The 26,231-nt window shown below is 42.2% G+C and overlaps 1 protein-coding gene across 1 annotated transcript; it reads right to left on the bottom strand.

The window, feature by feature from the left end:
• Nucleotides 1-346: 346 nt before the first annotated feature.
• On the bottom strand, nucleotides 347-25,765 carry ZNF365 (zinc finger protein 365). The gene is made up of 5 exons (XM_020895502.2): nucleotides 25,449-25,765; nucleotides 23,029-23,784; nucleotides 8,590-8,770; nucleotides 3,834-3,871; nucleotides 347-3,112 (listed from the first exon to the last, which is right to left on the bottom strand). The coding sequence occupies exons 2-5, from the start codon at nucleotides 23,769-23,771 to the stop codon at nucleotides 2,857-2,859; spliced, it is 1,218 nt and encodes a 405-aa protein (XP_020751161.2). The 5' UTR covers nucleotides 23,772-23,784; nucleotides 25,449-25,765; the 3' UTR covers nucleotides 347-2,856.
• Between the last annotated feature and the right edge of the window lie 466 nt (nucleotides 25,766-26,231).

Genomic DNA, 26,231 nt, shown 5'->3' with positions numbered 1-26,231 from the left:
ATGACTAGGATGTATAGCATATACCATCTGAGATACACACTGTGAAATCTGTTCATGGTTTTTGCTAAGAGTTGACAAGTTTAAAAATACATTGTAGGAAAATTACTCATGGTTGTGGAGGAAGATGGGAGAAAAGTGCCAAATGAGCTTTTAATGAGGACTTCTCAGTGTGAACATATGTAAAAGAACCTTTGGATAGAGGCATTGTGATAAAAATGATCAAGCTAAGCTCTTAAGAAAACTTACAGGTATAAGATCATGGTGTTTACATGTACAATGAACAGCTCATTCATGAACCAGCTTGGTTCCCCAGAAACATTCCAGCTAGACAAAACATACCAACACATTAGTCATAAATATAGCTTTATTATTATAATATTTCATAATCTAAAAACCTTTATTTAAAATCTGGGAACAGAATATTCCAACTTCCATACAACAAAATGACCCTGCAGAATACCCGAAAACAGTGTCTAAGTAGTCTAAACTTTTCAGTTAAGAATCTGTCACCTTGTTTGGGAAAAGAGAATGAAAGCAGGTTGAAACAAAGACTTCCTCCTTACAAAACAAATAATAAAATTAGATCCATTCTTCAGCTTAAACTCTAACATGTTTTCCTAGAAAACTTTGGTGACTTCTTAGAAAAATCAACTCTGAGGTTGACTACCTATGAGGACATAGAATGCATTTAAAAATAACACCCACGTGGGACGTGGCACAAGGCTCAGGCCATGGCAGGTAAATGGGATATCCTTCAGACTGAGGTGGCTCGCATGTTCCAAAACCAAGTTTATGTCTCTAAGGAAGCACAATATACATAGTGCATTTCCTTATATAAGGATCAGAATTTAGTTACAACTTCAAAAAATTTTAATATAATAAACCTTAAAATCATTTGTCTTGCATCATATGACATTACAGTGCTTTCTGAAGATCACTGGGTACCACTGTCAGAGAGAGCTGTCATGCCCTCAAGGCATATTAAATGAAAACTGAAAACACAAGTTACATTAAATAAAATGGGCGAAAAATTTGGCTTATACTACCTTTAAAAGCAAACTGCTGTCATTACACACACACATTATGGGACAAAGCGCATGCAGTACAACAAACCAGTCAGATTTTTAGTATGTAAAAGGTAAGTGCAGTCATGGTATAAACATCAATAATAAATAACCTTGGAAGAGGTTAATTCTCCAAATAAATAGTTATTTTAACATTACAGTTTTTACAGTGTTATCCTAACAGTGATATTCACAGCAATGTTTTTCACCACTTGATAGCTGCCTATACACTACATGAAAGGCCTATCCCCATGAGTTGAAAGTCAAGTGAAAACTCAAAAATCAACATTTCACTATGATAGGCTCAAAGTATTTGTATAAGTTACACTTTTCAATTTACTGGCATTTTACGTAATTGCTTTGTTACCTATTTTTAACGCACTGCTAATCTGATGCTTATTGCAGTAACAATCATAATCCTACTAATGTTAACTAGGTTAAGCTTTAACTTCTAAAATCAGAGAATTCAATTTACATAAACAATATATAGTTTAAAAATCACCCACCACCAACACACACCTTTTTCATGAGTATTTAAAAATAAGTTATTAATATACTTGACATATATATTTTGTATTTGTTATACATATATGTATATAGTTGTGGACATAATTGTTCTTGTTTCCAAAGGAATGTCAGCACTTATAAACTCCGCAGGAGACCTGATGATATTGCTAAACTTTAAAAAGTAAAGAAACAGAAACTTGTTCTTGAGGAAAACTGTAAAGCAGGAGGTTCATGACAGATGGTTCTTTATGGAAACAAAGGCCATTTTAGGGAGTCAGAGAGGGGAGGATGATTTCAGATTCTGGATCCCGCATGCATCGTTTATTTCAGAAATCACTTTAGAAAGCCATATACAACGAATACATCAGATACTTGGCTGAAAGGTAAGAACGTGTATTTTAGTCATAAATTGGCATAGAAGCAGCAAGAGATGGAAAAGTCAGGCCAGCAAGGAGAAAGTCATGCCTATAACTGACAGAGAGGTTGCTGACAAACCACCCCTCCCCCCACTGCCCCGGGGAAGCAGGTCTTAGGAAAGATCTGAGTAACATCCGTGGTGTCTCCGGGTGGCTTGCAATGCACTAAATGCGTGGTCCACTGGTATCCAACCATTCTGACCCTGAACGACTGACGGGTGCTGATCATAAAGGTTTTACTGTCCTCCGCAACCTCAGCAGTAGAAGCAGCTATTAAGATAGAGGCTGGCAGCACAGTCTTAGAGTACAGAATACCCAGCCAAGGAAGAAAGCAAAGAGGCACCAAAATAAGAATGAAAATACATCCAGGGAAACAAAAAACCTGAATTGAACAAACTGGAAAACAGTCTGTCGAGATGACAACTGAAGTCTAACGGAATGAGTCCTTGAAGCAACCCTAACACTGGAATTTCGATTAACCAGAATTCTCGGGAAAACAAGAAGCTTTATTTTGGAGGCTCCCAAATTAATTGAGGGTGAGGTTAAAAACAAAAATATTTTTATTTCATAGAACTTTACAGGGCCAATTATTTTAAGAGCTGGAGCTAGCTTCATTTTACTAAAACTTTGGAATAAGACTGATTTCATTTTTTTAAAAACAATTCTGTAATCTGCCTCCTGCTTCCAAAAGGGACTTGTAAAAAAGTCTGGTTCACTGAGATTCCCATTTGTTAAATTCTGGTTAATCCAGGTGCCCATATTGACATGAAATATGTTTTCTGATGCAGTGTGTCCAAAAGGACACTACTGATGGCCCCTAGAACATATTTGCCAAAGCCCAGTGATGTGGTTCAGAACCACCCACCCTTTTAGATGATGTTCACAATCGCTGTCGGCTTTTTTTTGGCCATTTTGGGTCTGATGTTGCCTTTCCGGCCAAAGCCCAGAGGCTCCCCTTTCTTCGCTGGTCTGCAGAGTTCTCTTGGGGACTCGGTCTGCTCATGCAGGGACTTCGCAGGCTGCACGCTGGCTCTGTCATCCTTGGGTTTTTTCATCCTTCCCTTTGGATGGAAATGGGTCTTGAGATCAGGGTGGTTACACACAGAATGCAGATGCCCTCGGCTTCTACAGATGGTTGTGGGAGCAGGTAAATAAAAAGAAAGATTTAAATTCTTAAAAGAATAAAAACTACTCATGGCACAATCACTCCTACATGCTAAGGTGGCAATAATGCTACCAGTAAAACAAGTAATATACTGTGTACTGATACTTTTCCTTCCATATTGATACGATGGCCTTCATGAAAATGATCTCATGATACTAAATTCCCAGGGAGATATTACTAAGTCTTACTTACCAGTGATAGAACCTGAGGCATCGAAAACCTAAATGACTATCGAGGGTAACACACAGTGGTCTATGGAGAAGATGAGACCAGAACCTATACCTTTCGACTATTTAAGTGACTTCTAGGGGATTCAAACAAATCTGTAGTACAGCTATCATAAAGTATATGATTCACAGTATAAATTTATGTATAAAATATGTATCAGTGTGCACACTACATTAATAGCACTATAGAGTTATATGACTACACTATAGCACAATATGAGAAAGTTCTATTACACAATACTTTAAAAAGACTTCTGTAATACCATCATACTGCCATATACTCATAGACCATTAGCATAAAAGTCACATCCACATTTTTAGAAAGGTAAATAAGCAGGTAAATTTTCACCTGAAGCTCTCAAATCCATTTATATTATAGATACCATAAAAAGTGCAACAGGAAGGCATATTATGCAAACAATCAAATGGTCTAAGTATAAAAAGATATACATACAGGCATTTGGGTTTCCTATTTGAGGAGATATCTGTAAGCTGAAGGAAAACAAATAAGACAAAATATTACTTCACTTAAAGGTTGGGTTTGGTCTTATAAAAATCTTCCTTATGTTTTTAAGAAACTATATTCCCATTAAGGAAGCCAGTGACGGTTATCAGGAGCACCGCCCATGGCACATCCATCACTGCAGCGAACAAGAATGGTTCATGCTCAGCTCTGCCTACTCAGGAAGCCTCTGTGGCTCCCTGTTCTGAGAATTCCAAGAAGCCAGTATCAGCAGATCTCAAAAATTTCAAAAAGTTAAAACAGCCCCTCAAGAGAACAACATTTGAAGAAACATGTTTTTAAAAACTGGAACGATGTGCCATTATTTCTTGATTGATTCAGGCTGTACTTGCAGCTAATTTACACAGCTACAACTGGTCACAGTGTATCAACTAAAGGGGAAATTGGCACCAAATGTTTATTGCCTAAAATACATCATTTCTAAAATGAGTGCATACGAAAACCCAACTCCACAACTGTCCTGAGGCCATCTATCATTGAGATAATTTTCCACTCTCAGTGAAATATCTGCATGCACTTTTGTGGCTGGGCTCAGAACACCATTTGAAGAATAAATTGATAATTATCATTTTGTGTTCCAGATGTCACCAAACACTTTATAAGCAAGTGTATTTTTAGTGTATTCCCAAGCTTCAGTTCCCAACCTCCCGCATGCAGCCTTCAACTAAAAGAAGTGCTGTCACATGAACAGGCAGATTGACAGAAGAAGAGGGTTACAAAGAGAATGTGGAGGAAGGGCCATCTAGGCCCAGTGTGGCCAACATCCACCACCGCTATACTCAAATCACCCAAATCATCCTGGAATAACAGGATCTTCCTCCAAGTTTTCTGTATGCAGCTTAAGCCACAAACAGGGGAAAATCAGAAAGGTTTCTTAAACAGACTTCTTGGTGCCCAAGAAGGTGAGATGGAATTCCTGCCTTCTGCCTTGGGACAAAATTGAATGTCACATAACTGCCAACTCTGTCCACGCTGGCTGGGTTTGGCATGGGATTAGTAAATGTGAACAGAAAAAGGCACCTTCCTTGCATGAGGGTCCTGAGGTCTTGTTATATACAAAGAAGCGGGAACAGATGGCTCCAGCGAACACCAGACTGGCAGCTTCTAGGAACCCCGGAGGCATCAGCATTTCTACTCTCTTTCTTCCAGTCCACCCATGCCCCCTGCTCCAACTGGCTGGGCTCCTTGAACAGATTTCAGTGCATCTATAAACTGTACAAACTTACAGGGTTTTTCTTCCTTTAAATACTTTCCCACTTAAAAAAATCATTATTATTGAGGTTTAACAAAATGTTTTCAACTTTATGTGTGTATGTAAACATATAATGTGATGATGCTGCATATGGGTACATAATTCCCTTTGGAATTCTATTCAAAAGTGTGTGTGTGTGTGTGTGTGTGTGTGTGCGCGCGCACACACACACACGCCCACAGGTACACACACACACATGTTCCCTTACTGGGGGAAAGGCCAACAGTGATCTGACGGATTATGAGGTTTGTGGGTGGAGGTGGTGTCTGTTATCACAGGCACCAAAGAATTCGCTCTGCTCTCCTCCCTGTGAACACAAGAGGCCAGTGTTCCTTCTGGATCCACAGCTGTGGGCAGATGAAAATGCTCTTCCCACTCAGTCAATCCACCTACCTCCATTTTCTCCTGGTCCAACTACTCTGTCTGTTTATTTAGGGAGAGAAGGGTATGCCGATGGGTATCAAGAGAGGCCCTGGTCAACATTTCTGGTTGAAAAAAAATATAAACAACCTTGTACTGAGAGAGCACAAACATGCTGTCTCAGGTTATGACAGGTTTTGGGAAACTGGAAACCTAGCCCTCCTCCAACTTCCCTTTCTGTATATACCCAACTTCTTTAGGCCAAAACCATGAATTCATTCTTGACTCAGTTTCCCTCACCAGCTAAATCTAATCCTTCATTCAGGCCAACTGGTCCTGTCAATTCTCCTCCAAGAACATACCCTATACCTTTTATTTCTACTTTGGCTCTATCTGAGCTGCTGTCCCCTCCCATCGGCCACAACATAACCCATCTCTCATTCTTGCACCCCTCCATCAGTTCCCCCAGAGCAGCAGCGTGATTCTGCTAAAACAGATCATCTCCTGCTTAAAACCTTCCAATGGTTTTGCCCTGTGTGTGATGGAACAGGTCCACACTCCTTATATGACCAAGAAGCTCCTGCCTGATCTGGACCCCTCCTGCCTCTCCGACCTACCTCCCGCCACTCAGATGTGCCAAGCCTATTCCCTCCTCAGGCAGCTGCACTTTCTATTTCTCTGCCTAGAATGTTCCACTTCCAAATTTTCCAGAACTGCCTCCTTGCCATTCAGGTCACAGTGCAAATGCTGCCTTCTCAGCAGGGCTTTTCTCGAAAGCTTTTTGCTAAAGCTAAAGTGACCATCTCAAACATGTCATCTTACTTTATTCTTCACAGCAGTTATTCGCTATACGGAATTATCTTCCTTATGTGTTTGCTTACTGTGTGTCCCTCCTCCGAGACCAGGGACTTCATTGATCTCGTTCACAGCAGTTTCCTCAGCACCCAGTAAGCGATGCATCCCCAATAAATATGGTAATGAATTACTGCTAGTACTAATTTAGCAACCTGCAGGAAATAAATGCAATGCTTAAAATAAGATTATCCAGGCTATTTCATGACCTTCTATTTGAGCAGGTCTGTGAGTAATTCTGGCAGATGGTATATTAGGTCACTTTGTGTCTAATTCGACAGCATGTTTCAGAGCATACAGACAAATTATCTGAGTAAGCACATTGCATTTTTAGAAATCAGCCAGGTGAAAAAGAACATAAATGCTCAAGGGGATTAATGCCGAAACATTATTTCAGAAAAGGTGCTAATTGTGAGGGGGAAGGAAATTTTTCTAGTGCACAAAAGAATCTTAAGGCTAGAAAGAATCAAGTTACACATCAATCTAGAAATGTCATTACTCTCTCGAGGGGTAATGAGAAAAAGAGGGAAGAGGAGAGAGGGAGGGAGGGAGGCAGGGAAGAAGGGAGATGAAGAGGCCGTGTTGTTTCTGCAGAGCAGCCTTGGTGGAAATGGGGAGAGCCAGCCAGGCTGGGGATGGCATTCCCCAGGGTTCTGGAGGAGGGAGTTTAGGCACTGGGAGTTGAAAGTTCTGCTTCATTCTGGGGTGCACCCGGACAAGAAGCTCTCCCAGGCAGAGGTGAGGCTCCAGAGGCCTGCACCTTCTCTAAGCTGGACCAAACAGGTTACTACAGATAAGACCCTTAGCTTATCCTGCGAAAAGTTTCCAAGTTCTTCCATGTATCCACAGCCATAGATACACAGAGAGGCCAGACTGAGTAGTTAAATTACATCAAAGACATGGTAAATGTATTTTATTATGAGAAATAGACTAAGTAGAAAGGAAAAATGGTTTTAGGATTAGTAGACTGTCTCATAACATGGCACATTATGGCCCAGAGTAGAGTTGAGAGGACTATATGTGAAAACAGGGGAAACCACATCTGCCCATTCTTTCAGAAATCAAACAGCTCATCCCTGACACCTCTCAGGGTGATGCGTGCTCCCTCCAAAAGTCAGTGATCAAGTCCTACTTCCTCCTTGACTTTGTACTTTCCTGCTATCTGTGTCTCTCCCTCCACTCTTACTTCTTTCATCAACCTGCATTCCATTTCGTTCCTTCTTTGTTTATTTAATCATGTTTCCTGTTAAATCTTGGCTTCCAGATTGCTCAACCTAAATTTTTCAATCAACCAACAGCAACCCTACTAATCCTTTGGTTAGCATAAATGTTTCCTATTTTTCTTATCCTCATTTCAGGGTTAGTAAAAGAATCATTTTTAAATCTTCTGAGAAGATGGTAAGGGTAAATAAAATCCAATTGATGATGAAAATGTTATAAATAAACCACTTTAGGTTTTCAAAAATCCATTCCTTGGCTTTATTGTTTATATCATCAAGGAAACTGTATAGAGGGTAAATGTGACCACCCACATCCCTCATCTGAAGCGTGCTTATTTGTAAACCACCCACCTCCCGCCCACCCTCCAAAGAGCCCAGGCAACCTTGATCAAGCCACTTATGAGAGTTGGACCTTCATCTATATTCAGGGTTCTCATTTGGGCTCTGGGGATTTCTTAAATCCCTGCAACCATATGTAAAATTGTATGCAAAATCCTATTATAGAATACCACTGCGGAATTTTGCTTAGTCTTTTCGAAAATCTACTTAAAGAATGTTTCACCTACAGAGACTACCAACAAGTGTTTCCCTTCCTATTAAGGGGAGGAAAAGTGATTAAATCTTTCACTAACTAAAAAGCATGAAAGTTTCAGATGATTCCTTGATGAGCTCAAAAACAGGATAATATTAATAACTTCCTATCCACCTGACACATGATTGGGACAGATGATTTCTTTGGATACTTCAAACTGTTATGCTGCAACATAAAAGTACTTCTACCACCTCAGCCTAATGTGGAGTTGGAGGTGAAGAACCGGAGATCACGCATCCAGGGTCTCACTCCCAGGTGTCCTAGGCTCGCCTGTGTCACTTCCTCAACACAGGCGTGCTGGGTTTCAAACGATGTCTAGAAAACTCCTGCAAGTCACCCCAGCACCTTTTCCTTCTGTCCTTGGCCCCACCTGACAGATCGCCACCCTCACACCGGGCCTGCAGGACTCACCGCGTGCTCTCGGGGGTCCCCGCAGAGGCCGGCCTCCTGCTGGCTGTGATAGTACTCCAGTTGTTTTTCTGCGAGCTCCACCCGGTGCAGCAGATTCTCTATGAAGTCCTGGAGCCGAGCTTTTCCTTGAACCTCCTTCTCAGCTGCTGTTTCCAGGAAATGGTTGAACGTAACCACCTCTCTGCAAGGCAAAAATGTCAGGACACAAAATGGAGAACTGAGACAGGAACTCATTCATTCAGTGAACATTTACTGAGAGCCCACCCTGCCGGGCACTGCCCTATGAAGCAGGGCCACGTGTGTTGTGCTCGGTCACCTCAGCTGTGTCTGACTCTTTGCGACCCCATGGGCCACAGCCTGTCAGGAGGCCCCCCATCTATGGGATTTTCTCGGCAAGAATACTGGAGTGGGCTGTGAATTCTTTCATTCAACTCATATTTACTGAGAGCCTACTATGTGTCAGGCACTGCCCTACATAGTATGGCCGTAGCCATGATAGAAGACATAAAATTACATTTTAGTGATTGCATTTAGAGGTTACATTTTAGTAGAAGATAGTCACTATAAAATAAACATGTCAGTTGGTGATAAGTGCTAAGGAGGAAATGGAAACTGGGTGCAAGGGGACAAAGACTGACAGAGGGAGGAAAGGAATAAGAGACTGTAGACAGCAAAGTCAGAACCTCCTTTTGGATGGGGCACCGTTCAAATGGACACCAGGAAGCAAGAACAGCCAAGAAGACAGCTGGGCAGAGCACGCCGGATCCTCAGTGGGAACATGCAGAATGGTCTGAGGTACAGAACAGAGCGGGGGAAGGGGAGAACGGCTGAGGCCGGGACCAGCTAGGGTCTCACAGGTCAGCATGAGGACTCCAGATTTTATCGTGAGACGGGAAACCACTGGCCACTTTTGAGAAAAGTTCTCTCCTTTATTTTAAAAGTCTGGCTATTAGGGAAGAAAAGACTACAGGTAGGGAAGTATGGAAGCAAGATGCCACATTGAACACCAGAGCATATAAAATAGTATATGTCCAATAGTATATTTTGAGCTAAGAATGAAACAGTCCAAGAACTGCCGTCTTGAGGTAGACCCAAGGTGTGTTGGGGAAGCTGCTGCAGCTGACATAGGAGAAGCAATGTGCAGGCTGCCCCTCCCTAAAAAGCTGAACAAAATACCTTCATCTACATAATTCATTGTGATTTACAAATCCAGAAAATTTTTAATAACTATATGACTATTTTATATCTTATTTCTAATGCAAGTATGAAAATAATACCTCCCTGAGTTACAACTAAATAAGTTCTTTATTAAAAATTCAAACACATTAAATAATGTAGAAATAAATAATGAAGAAAATATCACCTACAATCCCATCATCCTAAAACCATCACCATTTACATTTGGTAATCGTCCTCACAAACATCTCTACAAAAACACACACACACTAATCAGCACTACCAGTAGGTATACAGTACCACAATTTTCTCATTTGATTTGCCTCACTCAGTAAGAAATCATGACGATCTTCTTGGCCATCCTCGTTGTGTGTTGTGTCATACCCACTGGAGCAAATGAATTCAATAATTTCACTACTTGTTGGATACATTATTTATGTCTTTGAACTCTCAACCTTCAAGGAGTGATCCCTCATTTTTCTGGCCATGTTCTACTCATGCAGAACCAAGATTCTAAAGAATCTGATCATTGTCCCCTAAACTTCTTTCATTTTAGATGAACAAATCCTATTTTTTTTAATCTAACCTCAGGCATTTGTTCTAGATAGTCAATTAAATTCTACTCCTCCAAATCTTCTCAGCTTCTACTTGATTTTTATTTTCTACTAAGCTCCATAATTTCTTGAGAGTAGAACTTCATGGACGTTCAGCTCAGTAAGTCAGTTTCACAGGTCTTTGCCAAATAATTTGTGGTGACTTCCAACTCCTTTATTCTGTACAACTAGTCAGGAGGCCACTTTTACAATTGGTAATGACTTTTCTCTCACAAATATAGTACATTATATTTTGACATACTGAAAAGTTTCTGATACTTCCTACAGAGACAAGCATCTCTGCAAAACTTTCAAAATTATGTATTTATATAAACAGAAAAGAGACTGGTTCTAACAATGCTTCACTCCAAAAACTGCTCATCAAACTTGTTCTATCCTACTCAGATCAAATATAAACTCAGAGCCCATAAGAATTCCATTATTTTTCAGTAGCTAAGAAGTATTCACATATAAGAAGTAAGAGTCCTTTTGGAAAGTTCTCTTTTGTAATTAAGTTCCAATTTTATTTCTAGATGTTTCCCTATGAGCCCTGAATAGAAGATGTACACTTTCCAAACTGTTCAAGCCACAGAGAGAAGCCAATTTTCAAGTTCTGCTGTCATTTGCCTTTGCTCTGCCTCCTAGGTGAGTCACAAAAGTCTAACCAGCAGCAAAACAGTGAAGGTCCATTCAGGTGTCACATCCAGCCCTGTTATGGTTCTTAGTTAGAGTAGAGAACCTTTGGATGGACCACTTCATACGGCTCAAAAGCACCACCAAAAACAAAGCCCAGGAAATGGCTACTCCTTCCTCTTTCCAAAATCAAGGCTTCAATTTATGTGGAATCAAGCCCGTAATAAAGAGTCCTCTACATAGAGAGTGATATTCAGGATAACTGACTCTTGAAGCATCTCTACACTGGTACTTAAAGTAGAAACAACTAGAAACCCACAACCCTCTCACCCACCAAAACCGAAAACGTAGGAAAAAGAGCCAGTGTATTTTTTCAGTTTATTTTGGTTTAAATATTTACTATATTTATCTCATTACAGATGTATTTCACATTTATTATGAGAAATATAAAAAGTGATCTATGGAAGACCCAACTAAGCAGAAGCTCAATCAGCTTTTTGCTTTAACTCCATCATTCAATAAGTGACACATAATACTCAATAAATATTTATCATAATCAATGTTTAAAAAGGACAAAGAAGAAACAAAATGTGACCCATAGACCCATAACCCAGAGGTCACTACTGTCAACATTCTGATGTATTTTTTTCCAGTCTTTTTTTTTTTTTTTTCTGTGCATATTTACTATTCTTGGGCTCTCAAGCTATACAGTTTAGAATATAAGACATCAGTATTTGACAGCTTAATCCCACAGGATCAACGTCTCAAAAGCAAGAAAAGAAATCTGAATGCAATGCAGCTTATGATTGTGGCTGTATGTTTATATCAAGTGATGTTTTATAACTGGTTTCACATAAAACTTTTTTATTTCATATAAAACTTTTAAAAACATTAATGCCACTAGTTGATTGTGGAGTGTTATGTCATGTTGTAAAAAAGCAGCATCTTTTTCTAACCTCCCTCATCCAATTATCTTGTGCCCTAAAGCTAAGAAGTTAATACCCTTTTTTCCAAACAACTTGGCATCAATACTAACCTAATTTCAGTTTATGGATGTTTCACATCAACTAAGAAAAAAAAAAATGATGATTTAATTCTAAAAGAGAAGTTACACAAGAAAAGGGCTGGAGAAGTTCATCATACTGAGACTGTGTTTGGGTATCTGTATTAGATAAAAACAGGAATAAAACCTGGTGATTAACTGTGGAATAATATGTGTGCACAACTTCACATCCCCCTTTTCACATCCTGTTCAGTCTGGATTAACAATATGCAGAAACACCTCTTATTTCCCCAAGGAATCTTGTGAACTTCCTGAATGAAAAAGAAAGCGCTTTTAACTACTTTGCATTTGTACTTTTTAAAATAATTATACAGTAAAATATCCACTCAAAGTGCAAGACAGACCAGTGAATTTCAATGGAGGGGAGGAGGAAATGTTTGTTCACTGGTGTGATTTCAGATTCCACACTGCAATTAACCTTTGAGAAACTACCAATTGTCAAGCTTTGGCACAGTATCAAAGCAGAATAGCCACCATTCTCTCAAAAGGCTATTAACGTACCTCTCCACTTTCCTATTACCTATCTGTGTGAGACTAGATTTCCTTCATCTACTTCAACCAAAACAACAAATTTGCAACAGATTAAAGGCAGAACTAACGAAGTTCAGCTGCCTCCTGTTAAGCCAGACAGTGAAAGTATTTCCAAAATTTTGAAAACAATACCATTCTTTTCACTAAACTGCTTTGGGGAAAATTGTTCTTTGAAATATTTTCATTGTGTTAAACAAGTAATGGATTAATACTGCTGTTTTTATATGAATTAATAAGTATCCTTTTTACTTTCCTAAATTTTAATTTTTAATACAGCAGACCTTGATAGATAAAATCTACACAGAGAAAAGTTTCTTGGGGTCCTCAGATTTTTTAAGAGTGTAGGGGAAGTCAGGCCAAAGAGTTTGAGAACTATGCCATACCATGTACAGTTCAGTTCAGTTCAGTTCAGTTCAGTTACTCAGTCAGGTCTGACCCTTTGCGACCCCATGGACCACAGCACGCCAGGCCTCTCTGTCCATCACCAACTCCCAGAGTTTATACAAACTCATGTCCATTGAGTCGGTGATGCCATCCAACCATCTCATCCTCTGTTGTCCCCTTCTCCTCTCACATTCAATCTTTCCCAGCATCAGGGTCTTTTCAAATGAGTCAGCTCTTTGCATCACGTGGCCAAAGTATTGGAGTTTCAGCTTCAGCATCAGTCCTTCCAATGAATATTCAGGATGGATTTCCTTTAGGATTGACTGGTTGGATCTCCTTGCAGTCCAAGGGACTCTCAAGAGTCTTCTCCAACATCACAGTTCAAAAGCATCAATTCTTCGGTACTCAGCTTTCTTTATAGTCCAACTCTCACATCCATACATGACTACTGGAAAACCCATAGCCTTGATTAGATGGACCTTTGGTGGAAAAGTAATGTGTCTGCTTTTTAATATGCTGTCTAGGTTGGTCATAACTTTTCTTCCAAGGAGTAAGCGTCTTTTTATTTCATGGCTGCAGTGATTTTGGAGCCCCCAAAAATAAAGTCAGCCATTGACTGTTTCCATTGTTTCTCCATCTATTTGCCATGAAGTGATGGGACTGGATGCCATGATTTTTGTTTTCTGAATGTTGAGCTGTAAGCCAACTTTTTCATTCTCCTCTTTCATTTTCATCAAGAGGCTCTTTAGTTCTTCTTCACTTTCTGCCATAAGGGTGGTGTCATCTGCATACTGAGGCTATTGATATTTCTCCCAGCAATCTTGATTCCAGCTTGTGCTTCCTCCAGCCCAGCATTTCTCATGATGTACTCTGCATATAAGTTAAATAAGCACTGTGACAATATACAGCCTTCACGTACTCCTTTTCCTATTTGGAACCAGTCTGTTGATCCATATCCAGTTCTAACTATTGCTTCCTGACCTGCATACAGATTTCTCAAGAGGCAGGTCAGGTGGTCTGGTATTCAGAATTTTCCACAGTTTATTGCGATCCTCACAGTCAAAGGCTTTGGCATAGTAAATAAAGCAGAAATGGATGTTTTTCTGGAATTCTCTTGCTTTTTTGATGATCCAGCAGATGTTGACAATTTGATCTCTGGTTCCTCTGCCTTTTCTAAAACCAGCTTGAACATCTGGAAGTTCACAGTTCATATTGTTGAAGTCTGGCTTGGAGAATTTTGAGCATTACTTTACTAGTGTATGAGATGAGTGCAATTGTGTGGTAGTTTGAGCATTCTTTGGCATTGCCTTTCTTAGGGACTAAAACGAAAGCTGACCTTTTCCAGTCCTGTGGCCACTGCTGAGTTTTCCAAACTTGCTGGCATATTGAGTGCAACACTTTCACAGCATCATCTTTTAGCTCAATTGGAATTCCATCACCTCTGCTAGCTTTGTTCATAGTGATGCTTCCTAAGGCACACTTGACTTCACATTCCAAGATGTCTGGCTATAGGTGAATGATCACACCATTGTGATTATCTGGGTCGTGAAGATCATTTGTGTACAGTTCTTCTGTGTATTCTTGCCACCTCTTCTTAATATCTTCTGCTTCTGTTAGGTTCATACCATTTCTGTCCTTTATTGAGCCCATCTTTGCATGAAATGTTCCCTTGATATCTCTGAATTTCTTGACGAGATCTCTAGCGTTTCCCATTCTATTGTTTTCTTCTATTTCTTTGCACTGATCACTGAGAAGTCTTTCTTATCTCTCCTTGCTATTCTTTGGAACTCTGCATTCAAATGGGCATATCTTTCCTTTTCTCCTTTGCTTTTCGCTTCTCTTCTTTTCACAGCTATTTGTAAGGCCTCCTGAGACAACCATTTTGCCTTTTTGCATTTCTTTTTCTTGGGGATGGTCTTGATCCCTGTCTCCTATACAATGTTACGAACCTCCATCCATAGTTCATCAGGCACTCTTTCTATCAGATCTAGTCCCTTAAATCTATTTCTCACTTCCACTGTATAATCATTAGGGATTTGATTTAGGTCATACCTAAATGGTCTAGTGGTTTTCCCTACTTTCTTCAATTTACGCCTAAATTTGGCAATACCACACTAAGTCGCTTCACTCATGTCCGACTCTGCGATCCTATGGACTGGAGCCCATCAGGCTCTTATATCCACTGGCATTCTCCAGGCAAGAGTACTCGAGTGTGTTGCCATTTCGTTCTCTAGCAGATCTTCCCAATCCAGGGATCGAACCCGCATGTCTTACGTCTCCTGCATTGGCAGGTGGGTTCTTTAATACTAGTGCCACCCGGGAAGCCCTACCATATACACAGTGATCCTAAATCTCAGAACTCAGACAAAGGTGGACAACACAGGCTAGAACCCTGGTACAATGCAGCCAGAATCCCTAAATGTATTTATTCCACTATTCAGTAACTCAGCAAACATTTACTGAATGCTGCCAGGCATTGGGCTTAGTGCAAGGGCATTTATGAACCAGTGGCCGTCCTCATGGAGCTTACTGTCTAACCGAGGGTCAGTCAACTTTTTCTGTAAAGGACCAGGAAGTAAATATTTTAACCTCCGTAATTCATATGGTCTCTGTTGCAAATAGTCCAGTCTGCCTAGCACAAAAGAGCCACAGAGGCTGTGTATCAATACAACTTCACTTATGGACACTGAATTTTGAATTTCATGTAATTTTCAAATGTCATGAATTATTATTTGACTTTTGAATTTTTTTCAAGCATTCAAAAAAAGAAAACTATTCTTAGCGCAGGGGCTCCACAAAAGCAGGTGGTGGGCTGGATCCAGCTGTGGTAAGGCAGACTCCCCACATAGTGGGGAAGCAGACATTAAAAGAAACAAACATGAAGTTACAAAGCTGAATGTAACTAAGAAAAAGAGTAACAACATGATGCTATCAGAAAGCAGAGTAAAAGACGTGTGGTTTTAAGTTCTCAACACTGACTCAGAATACAGTGCAAAGCTGGAAGGCCAGAAGAGAAGATAAGGACAAACCTGAAATTCAACCCAGGTGTGGGTGCAGACCAGCTCTGGGAAAATTAACTGATTCTAGGCTGCTTCCAGTCCTATTTTTGACTTATTATTTACTTATTTTTTTAAAGGTTAAATATGATTGAAATAAAGATTTTAAGCTTCAATGAAAAATACTTTTTTTTAAAGCAATATCTGATACTAAAGGAAAAAGACACCAGTATATAGTATAAGGAACTGGCCTGAAGCTGGTTATCATGCTGAATGATTTGCAGACCTAGAAATCTGTCGGTATCCTGAGATGCACAGGTGTTCAGAAACAAACTCTAGAAGGAGGCATGAAGGGAAAAAGCCCCTTCAGTACAGAATTTTATTTAGAAAGAAATATTTGTTCACTCATGCACTCATTCACTTGCAGGATAGCTGTAAGCTCTAAAACATAGGTAATACTTCATTTTACTACAGATTGAATTCCTTCAGTTACCTCTTCAGAAGCAGGTTAAAGATGGGTTAATTTCAGGAAAATACTGTCAAGTGAACAACACACTCTAGAAGCAAGTGCAGAGACAGAGGGAAATGCACGTTAACGCTCCGTGATGTTCCCTGTGATCTTACACGGGCAGTGAACTGTGCGTTGTTAATGAGGGGCGGTACACTGATCATATCACCTGCTGTAATCTACTGTCAACAAGCCATTTCCAGCTTTCATGGCCATCCTGAAAGCCTTCGGTTCACCTCGGGCCTCATAAGGCACATCACCTCCTCTCTGCTCCAGCGTTAGTTCACTCCCCTGAGCCTCCAAGCCAGATGCTTACTTCTGCACATGCTGTTCCCCCTACCCGAGTCCCTTCCCAGGCCCCCTCTTAATGATCCTCAGGCTCCCTAAATGTGGGCTAGGTGATCTGCTGTGTTCTCCGCAGAACCGGGGAGCCTGTCACAGTCCACATCTAGGGACTAGCTGTGCCGTCGACGCCATGAACCACAAAACCAGGGACTTCGGGGTCCTGGCCTGCTCCTTCACTGCGATTCCCACAGCACCCAACGTGAGACCAGAACACATCAGGGGCTCCACAAATTTCTGCTGAATGCATGAAATGTGTTATTAATAACGCCATCTTTAGTCAAAAATCTTTAACTGACTAAAAGATTCTGAGGTTTCTTTGTCTTTTTTTCCTGACAAGTATTGGGGCATAAAACAAGTAATGTGACCTACAACAAAGGTACCTGCTACAGAAATAGAGGTGGGATCTAAAACTGATGCCTCTTTTCCATTCTTAAACAACACTTTAACAGCTTCCATCCCAAGGGCAAAGCTCTACCCAGTTATTTCAATTTCATTTTGCATTACTGATTTATGAACCTCTTCAGAGGTATACGAAATGGTAAAAATACCCCTGGTTAAAAATAGCCTAGCTATTGATCACAGAGCACCTCAGACAGACGGTAATGTCACCCATGAGGCAAATCCTAAAACTAGTGCCGACTGCCTCCAAGTGCTGGAAGCCTGGCTGCTCACTCAGAGCTCGGGGTCAGCTTCTGTGTCCCCGGCGGGGCCCACAAGGTGGAATCCACACCTGCTACATGTCAGGAGCCACATCACATTTCTACTCGGGTCAGCCCTGGGCCTCATCTTTCTTTTATGACCTCCTGGAACACACCAAAAAGAATACAATTCTAATTAAGTACTTTAAAAAAATAACTCTAAGAAGAAAGTCAAATTATTCTTATTTGCTCTAAATAGATCAAAACCCCATCCTAAGCCCCTCAGTCCAGACAGAGAGGGTGGTAGGCGAAGGGAGGACAGACATAAGAGACACATCAGGGGCTCCACAATTTCTGCTGAATGCAGGAAATGTGTTATTAATAACTCCATCTTTAGTCAAAAATCTTTAACTGACTAAAAGATTCTGAGGTTTGTCTCTGTTTCCAGACAAGTATTGGGGCATAAAACAAGTAAGTGACCTATAACAAAGGTACCTGCTACAGAAATAGAGGTGGGATCTCTTTTACAAAATTTGAAAATATGGGGGGTAGTCCTCCAAATCTTAGCAGAGATCTAAGAGGGCATGTTTGACATCCTGTTTTTTCCTACATTAGTCTGTAAGTCTGCACGGAGCATAGCCTGCATAAACAGGACTCCATTTACATAAATGCATTAAAACATGGAGCAGACACCTCCCTGTCCCACTGAACTCTACATCTAACATGATTTTTCTAAGCCTGCTTCCTAGCTATGGGTCAGTCTGGAGACCAAGTTGCCCGCTCACTACTTTAGTTGATCAAAGATGGGAAAGATGGTTCAGCTGTGCAAAGCAAGTTACCAAGTCAAACTTGTCTTTCTAAGGACAGCATTCTACAGCGAGCTCTGGATAGAAACCTAAGTGGACATTCCAAGCTCAAGCCACCTCTGGATGTCTCTTTTTAACACACCCCTCATGATGTTCAATGACTTACCTGCTCATCTATTCCTGTCATAGAAGCAGGAGCTGGACTCCTCTGGTTATTGCTGTATGACCAGAACCTAGAACAGTACCTGGCACTCAGTAGGCACTCAATAGAGTTGTCTTCTGGCTGACACCAGCCTGGGAAGAGGAGAAATGATGCAGGAAGAAGGTAAAGGTCATATCTATGGCAGCTGGCAAGGGAGCAGTATGGAAACGACATGGAACTATAAAGAGGCCCCTCACTGCCATCCAAGGCTGGCAGTGGCACATACTCCACCCTGACTGGGCATGGACATCTAGAGGGTCAAGTTCACAGCCTCTGTAGTAAGCTAGAAGTCCAGAGCTGGTGTTCCAGAAGCTTCACATCATAACTATACTGATGATGCTGCCATTCCCCATTTCCCAACACTTCTGATGCTGAATGATGTCACCATGCCAGGCCTCTCAGCACAGCAGAGAAGTAAGCCGATTCCAAACCAGGCCAGATTTGGTATTACCTAAGTCTTGATGCTCTGGGCAAATATCCCATTTTCAAAAGTCTGGCTGAGGCACAGTGAATTAATGGAAAAGGCACTCAGCAGAGAGACAAGAAATTTGGGTCCCCATTTTAGCTTTGTTACTAAATTTTTGTCCCTGTCACTCTGCTGTTTCAGGCTTTATTTCTGACATGTGGTTTCTCCAGAACTAAAAGGACACAGTCCCCTCAGGGTTCATCTCTAATAGTCACCTCTCTGATGTCCTCCAATGTCACCGTCCTCCGACTTCCAGTGCAAATCCCACCCTTCCTCCTCACTCCTCAGTGTGGCCTCAACACAAGGGAAAACCCTCTCTCTAATGTTCATCAACTTGAAACCATGGTTTGTACTTAAGTACTGAGTTTGAACATGGGTATGATTTATTCTTCCTATGTGGTATGGAAGCTTCTTAGGGAAAAGGACCAAGAATTGTATGTCCCCCCCCACTCCCCACACACACCTAGCACAGTGCTGGGCACATCACAGGTGCTCAGTCAGGGCTTTCCAACCTTGCTAGCACGTGAGTATGCAAGTAAATTTAGGATTACTGCTATTACAGTGATGTTCTCCGAACCCCAGGTAACCAAATCAGCCAGGAGTTAGCTACAATCCAATCCATATCATCTTTCTAATTAAGGGATACCCTTAATTAGAAGTCCAACTGCAAGGTTGGCCTGGGTTGATTTACCTGATCACGGATAGTGCTACCTACAAGCTCTAAATATTCTGGGACAAGTAAATACAGTATCTGTTTGCACAGACTGAACACAATGGGCAGTTTCTTTCCTGGATGTGCACTCCAGAAATGGAGACACCTCTCTGTGGAGGTACAGTGAGACTCGCACAAAGTACAAAACTCTGCCCATTCAAACAATCTGTTACACAGCATACAGATGGCTTCTATATCCAAGCTGATTCAGCCTATAGAGGCCTCAAGGCAGAATCAGCCCTTAAGTCTTTTATTTCAGTATGAAAAAAAGGATTTTTTTTTTAACTTCGGCCATGCTGTCTAGCTTGTGAGATCTTAGTTCCCAAACAGAGACCAGAGATCAAATTGTGCCCTGTGCAGTGGAAGTCCAGTGTTTTAACCACTGGACTACCAGGTAAGTCCCAAAAAGGATTTTAAAGTTGAGGGGAAAATCCATCATCAAGAGAACCTCATGTGAATGTCAAAATACTAGAGGTCTGCTTATTTTTTAAACCAAATCTACCATCTGTGTCTTAAAGGGTCCCTGGAGTTTAAGTCCATTTCAAACGGGACTGTAACAACCTACTTTCTCTCGCAAATGAGCCTTGAGAGCTCAGGAGACCTGGGTTTGATCTCTGGGTTAGGAAGATTCCCTGAAGGAGGACACGGCAACCCACTCCAGTATTCTTAGCTGGGAAATCCTATGGACAGAGGAGCCTGGCAGGCTACAGTCCATGGGGCTGCAAGAGTTGGGAGACTTAGCGACTAAACAATAACAAACAGGAGAGCATAGCTCCTGGTATGTTTGTTGGGCAAGCAGCACCTTCCGTATAAGGTCACCTCTTTCCTTTGGTGGAAGGCCCAGCACTGTGAGGGGGTGGTGAGGAGGGAAGGAGCACGGCTGAGCCAGGCTGATCTGGTCAATCACCCTGGTTTCAATGGCATGACAAATGGACAGCTGGCTTGCTCTGCCCTCCACTCTGGGGTGGAGGCTGCTGGCTACAGTTGCTCTCTCAGACCAAGAGTTCTACTGTTCTTCCTGGAAAGAACACTCTTTCAGTCCTATTTTATGTGCAGAAAGAGTGATTATTTGAGGCATGAATACAGAAATTAATGGGACAGGCCTAGTGAAGGCTTAACAAAATGAAGGCTTTGTTCATCTAATGTTTAAAAGTTTAAGGCAGTTTCACTAAATTTTCACTTAAAGTGGTTTTTGTTCTGTCTTGGTCACTGCTCTTTTTCCCCTGGTAGTCCAAAACTGTCATGCTAAAACTCAACTCATAATTTACCCTTAGGTATACACCCCAAAATGTGAACAAAGATATCTGTACAAGGACGTTAACTGAGATGTTATTTTTTAACACCAGGAAAATGGAAGAAAACCCATGCATTCCTCGGTAGCAAACGAATTAGAACAGTATGTGTCATGTTTCCACCGGGGAAAACACAGTAACTCTATAAGTGCATATAAAGTACCTATGACTGTATGCACACAGGAAAGGTCCATAAGAATATCCACTGACCTAAACAGTGGCTGTCTCCAGAGAATGGGGTGGGGGACACCTGAAGAGGAGGTAGGACTTTTAACACATACAATTTCCCCCTGTTAAATTTTATTTTTATGAATATATTTAGTTTTCTAATTGGTCCTCTGGTAACAGCACTGGATTAACCAGATATAACATATTATCACTGCTGATTCATGCATGGCCCACTTTTATTTAAGTTATTTGACCAGTTATTTTTTAATAATAAAGCACCCTCGAACACAAAATGAAAGTTAGATTCTTGACAATAACCTAGATCTAACCATATGCTCTTCCCTACCATCGTATTGTTTTCCCACACTCCAGGCCACCACCACCCCAAAGCCCATCTCCATTATTACTTGTGTACTTAATAAATCAAACATGACAAATAAATAAATGCACACAGTTAACTTGGTAGCCTTTTAAACTGACTGCTCTCCCATCAAAGAGAAATATCACAAATTTAACTCCATGGTTTTCTCTGCACATAAAGCAAAGCCATCTGCCATTTTTTCAGTGGTGCAGTCTTAGTCACCCTCGGTGCTATAGCAAGTCAAGGCACTCACTTCCCACCAGGAAACACCAAGAGCCAAGAAGGAAACATTTTTCAAAGGAGATCATTTCCATAGAAGCAAAGTAAATCAGTGGCTGATTCAAATCTGTCCTCACTACATGATTTAAATAAGTATCTAGTTGAGCAGTGCAGGGTTTTTCTCCAGGCAGGCGGTAAGCATTTAGTAATAGCAAGTGATAATCTCTTTAATACATAGTGTTTCTCAGCCTCTTACCAAGTGGAGGAAGCTTTAATTATTACATTTTAAGAGACAACACCAGATAGAAGAGTGCCAGAGGACAAAGAAAGCCTGAAATTAAGTCAATCTGTATAGCACATCTCAAATTATTTGAAAACCTTCCTTTTAGGCTGTTTCAGTCAATCAAGTTTTACTTCCTTTGGTTCTATGAATTCTGAGCCTCCATTTAAAATTAAATCCAACATTCTGCATTTGGGATATAACACTGCATTGTTACATATACTTTTCTAGTTTGAGATGAAACCATACTTACTGATAAGGAAATGCTTTTCCAAGTATGATAATTTTTAAACTAATAGCTTCTCCGATCACCTGTAATTTGTAAAAACCAGTGTCAACTCTCTGCAAGCAGGCACGAATTAGTCTAGTATTTTACAAAAAGAAAATTCTCAAACTTAAAACATAAAAGTATGGCAATCTCAGATGCTTCCTCTGGGTTTCCTAATGTCTGCTTCTTTGAAATAAAAATTATTATTAATAGATTCTCAGCTACTAACATTTAATTAACACAGACAGGTAATACGAAATGGCTAAGAAGCAAAAATCATTTATATTTAGACCATATTTTTATATTTGAATAAGACAACATCTCATGTTCTTGATTTTATTACATGGAGATTGTCAAAAAGACAGAAAGGGTGCCCAGCACTCCCTTTCTGCCTTCCCATTCAACTCACTACTCCTACCTCCCCATCCCCTACTCCCCTCACACACACACACACACACACCAGGTATGGATCACACACACACACACACACACCAGGAATGGATCCCACCATGGACAGAGGACACTTTTAGTGGACATTTGCAGGGAGTCTATAGTTTCTAAGGTGAGAAGGAATGCGGTATTTTGACTTTCAGGTTGCTGAGCTGGAGACCACAGCAGAGACGGTAAAGAGTGCTAAAAGCCTTGTGTCTCCTACATTTAACTATATCAATGGGAGACTGCAGCAAGGTACCTGCAAGCAATTAAAACCAAACCATGCTTAACACTGGAGTGTAACTTGGGAGCAGGTGGGAAGTGTCTGAAACAAGGGGGCTAGCATCCATTTTCAACGCCACTTACTCTTCTTTCCTGAGAAGCTCCTCTTCGGATTCCATCAGGCGTTGCCTCAGGGCTGCGATCATCTCCACGGCCACATCCACCTGTCTGTTCAGGGCCCGCTCTCGTCTCTGAACTTCCTGCTTCTTCTGCGTCAGTTGCACAAATGCCGCCCGAATTTCCAACAGTTCAGCAGTTTTCTGGGCCAGCTCTTTGGTGAGTTTATCAATCCTCTTCTCTATGGTCCTGTCCACAGCCTCGACCATCTGACTGAACTTTTCTCTGACGTGTGCCTCGAAAGCTGCTTTGGTGTCTGGGGAGGGCAGGCCCGGACTGGCCCTCGGTGCATCCGGCGAGTCTGCACGTAGGTCTACTGTAGTGTAGGTCTGCACGTAGGACACGGGCCTCTCTGCCACCATCTCGAATGGCTTCCTGTCCTTGGAGTGTTCGTGCGAAATACTATACAAGTTAACATAGCTTGGTTTCTGCTTTACTATGTTGCCACAGCTCTGCAATTTTCCCTGTTTCGGGAGCTCGGAGGAAGTGACCAGGTCTGTGTCTTTGAGAGATGGAAAGAGGCTGCATTTTGTCAAGAGGGTTCTCTCCTGGTAGCTGTGACTAAATTCCAGATGGGCCCTCAACGAGGACAGGCTTCTAAATCTGGTATGGTCCCCACACCTCGGGCAACGGAAGGGCAGGCACACAGCGACATTCTCAAAGGACTCCTGCCAGGGGTATCTGCTTTCCTCAAAGGCCTTCTGTTGCATTACTCTAAAAGTCCTGGGCAGGGGAGAATAAAACAGATAGTTTGCATGTCTGTTTAAAAAAATGCTACTGAAATAATTGTTGCTGATCTCCATGGGGACAGAGGCTTTGAAATTCCAAATGACTTTTACATATAATAACTAATTAAAATTAAAACCTACAATCCATGGGCCAAATCCAAGAACATTCCACTCATTTCTATATTGTCTACTGCTGCTTTGCACTAAAGGATGGAGGTAAGTAGTTGAGACGAAGGCCCTATGGCAGGTTAATTCAAAATACTACTTGGTCTTTACAGAAAAAGTTTGCCAACCCCTACGTAAGATAAAAAAAAAAAAATGGGTATCATTCCCTTTGCACAGATAAGGAAATTGGAGCACGGAGGTAAAGCAATTAATCCAAGGCCAAATGGACAGTGTCAGATTCCCATATGGAATTCAACTTTCCTGCCCTCCAGAATTTAGTACAGTCACTGCAAAAACACACACTATTTTACTGAGGACCCTGATGAGCATGAAAACAAAAGAAAAAAAAAGAGAGAGAAACTCAAGTGAATTGTCAAAACAGGTCCTAAGACAGCAAACTCAGCAACCTTTCTCAAGTGAGGAAACGTATCACTCAAACTAGGTGCAATGGCATTAAGCGCACAATCAGCTGAAAAATTTTCAGTCTGAGATTTCTGCCCTTAATTTTATTTTTAAATTATTGCTGTGATGATTTAAATCAAAATGTTATCATAATAATGATGCTCCCCTAATACTCCAGATTTACTGAAATCTGCAAGCCCAGTGTATCAAATACTAAGTGGGGCCACAGATAAGATTTTACTAAAACAGTGTTCTGGATAGATTTGTCTCCACTCTGATCCTGTTTTGACATGATGACCTCTAGGGTGGCCAAAGTTTGAACCATGTAGGTTACAGCATAACTCTTTTAGTTAAAGGGAAGTTCTGATTTCCTCATAGAAATTTATTTTCTTGGCCCTAGCAACAGATGGCTGCTAGCAGCCCAATTCTACAGGCAGTGCATACCTAGTCCCTCCAGGAATGGTTTCTTAAATGTAATAAGCACCGGGCCCCAAAGGGAGGGAGCCAAGGTCTTGGCTAAAAAGTACTATTATTGGGCCCTCAACCTCTTTGAAAGCAGAGGCGCCAGTGGTCCCCCCACAGTAGACAAAGCTTCCGTGTTAATAAGCCTCTGCCCCCAGAGAGGGGAACCTCTTCTTGTGCTAGCAAGCTGGCTGTGTAACCACGGGTATTCTGGGGGCAGGAGGCCAGACGTGAAAGAAGGGGTACTAGAATGCCAGGGAGCAATGGGGAAGGAATGGCATCCCCGGATGGGGAAACCGGTGCTCAAGCACCCCGGGAGTGCGCAAGGTTTCAAGGGCCCAGCGGGGGCCCCAGTTCACAGGGTTGGCAGACAAGCCCTAATTTCCTCTGCCTTAAGCGCGGCAGGCTGGAACTGAGTGAGCCTTGGGGGTCCCGGCTCTCCCCGCCCCAGCTCCTGTGCGTGCCAGCCCGCCGGTGCCAGAGTGGATACGTGCGCACACGAGTGCCCGCAGGCGGGGGCCCAGATGCCCAGCTCCCCGCCGTGGTGCGAGACGGGACCTGCTGCCCAGCCCGGACGGCCCCCTCTGCCGCGCCCCCTGGGCCGGGCCGCGGGCGCAGATGCCCACTTACCCGACTTGTTGCTGCAGCTGCTGCTGCCGCCACGACGGTGCTACTGCTGCGGGAACGAAGCGGTTTTCAGCAGAGCCGTAAATCAGGCTGAGCGGGCCTGCTCTCACCCCCCGCGCACCCCCGCGCCGGGACCAAAGCGGCTTCCAGGGCGGAGCGTGGCGCGTGCCAGCGGGGGCGGCGTGCGCGGTTTCCGGGACCCCGCGCGCGGAGAGAGCTTTCGCCTCGGGGGTCCGGGACCGCCGTGGTCCCGCGGGGGACACCCCAGCTCTTCCCGGCTGCCGAGAGCACCGTCTGCCCTCTCCCAGCCGCGGAGCGGGATGGGGCTCAGGATTCCACTGACATCACTGGGAGAAGTGCCGGGATCTCTTCCCCCTCCGGGGGAGGAAGGGGAAAGCGTGCCAGCCTCTGGAGCGCTGCGCTTTCTGCAGGCCCTGGCAGGGTTTGTTTGGACTTTACAGTTACTGGGCAGCGGGAGAGTGTGCGTCAGGATGAAGCACGGCCGGGCATCTTCTTTGAAAATCTGACAGCAGGAAGATGCGGGTGTATATGTTAGGACCTCTTCATTCTAACTGACATCCCGGAAGAACTAGCCTAGACAGTCCACCTTGACCTTCCTAGCTGAGTGTGCTGGTGCTGAGTTAACTGGCAGAACTAAGTCTAGAAAAGTATACGGGTTGTGAATAAAGAAACGAGACCCCTACCATTCGCACTCCTGTCTCTGAGATGCACCCTCGCCCTGTCCCCCCAGCAGAAGTGAAGATTTCCCATCCTAAAGAGAGGTTT

The sequence above is a fragment of the Odocoileus virginianus genome, chromosome 7, assembly GCF_023699985.2.
Source record: "Odocoileus virginianus isolate 20LAN1187 ecotype Illinois chromosome 7, Ovbor_1.2, whole genome shotgun sequence".
In the NCBI taxonomy this organism is placed as follows: domain Eukaryota; kingdom Metazoa; phylum Chordata; class Mammalia; order Artiodactyla; family Cervidae; genus Odocoileus; species Odocoileus virginianus.
Note: the sequence above shows the minus strand (reverse complement) of the source record. Positions and strands in the feature narration are given on the sequence as shown.

Excerpts from the sequence above, each read along its gene's own strand:
- ZNF365 (XM_020895502.2), bottom strand. The coding sequence starts at position 23,771 with ATGCAACAGAAGGCCTTTGAGGAAAGCAGATACCCCTGGCAGGAGTCC. Across the intron at positions 8,771-23,028 it reads GAGCTTCTCAGGAAAGAAGA|AGAGGTGGTTACGTTCAACC; the intron begins GTAAGTGGCGTT and ends TTTGCCTTGCAG. Across the intron at positions 3,113-3,833 it reads AATAGGAAACCCAAATGCCT|AAGCCGAGGGCATCTGCATT; the intron begins GTATGTATATCT and ends AACCATCTGTAG.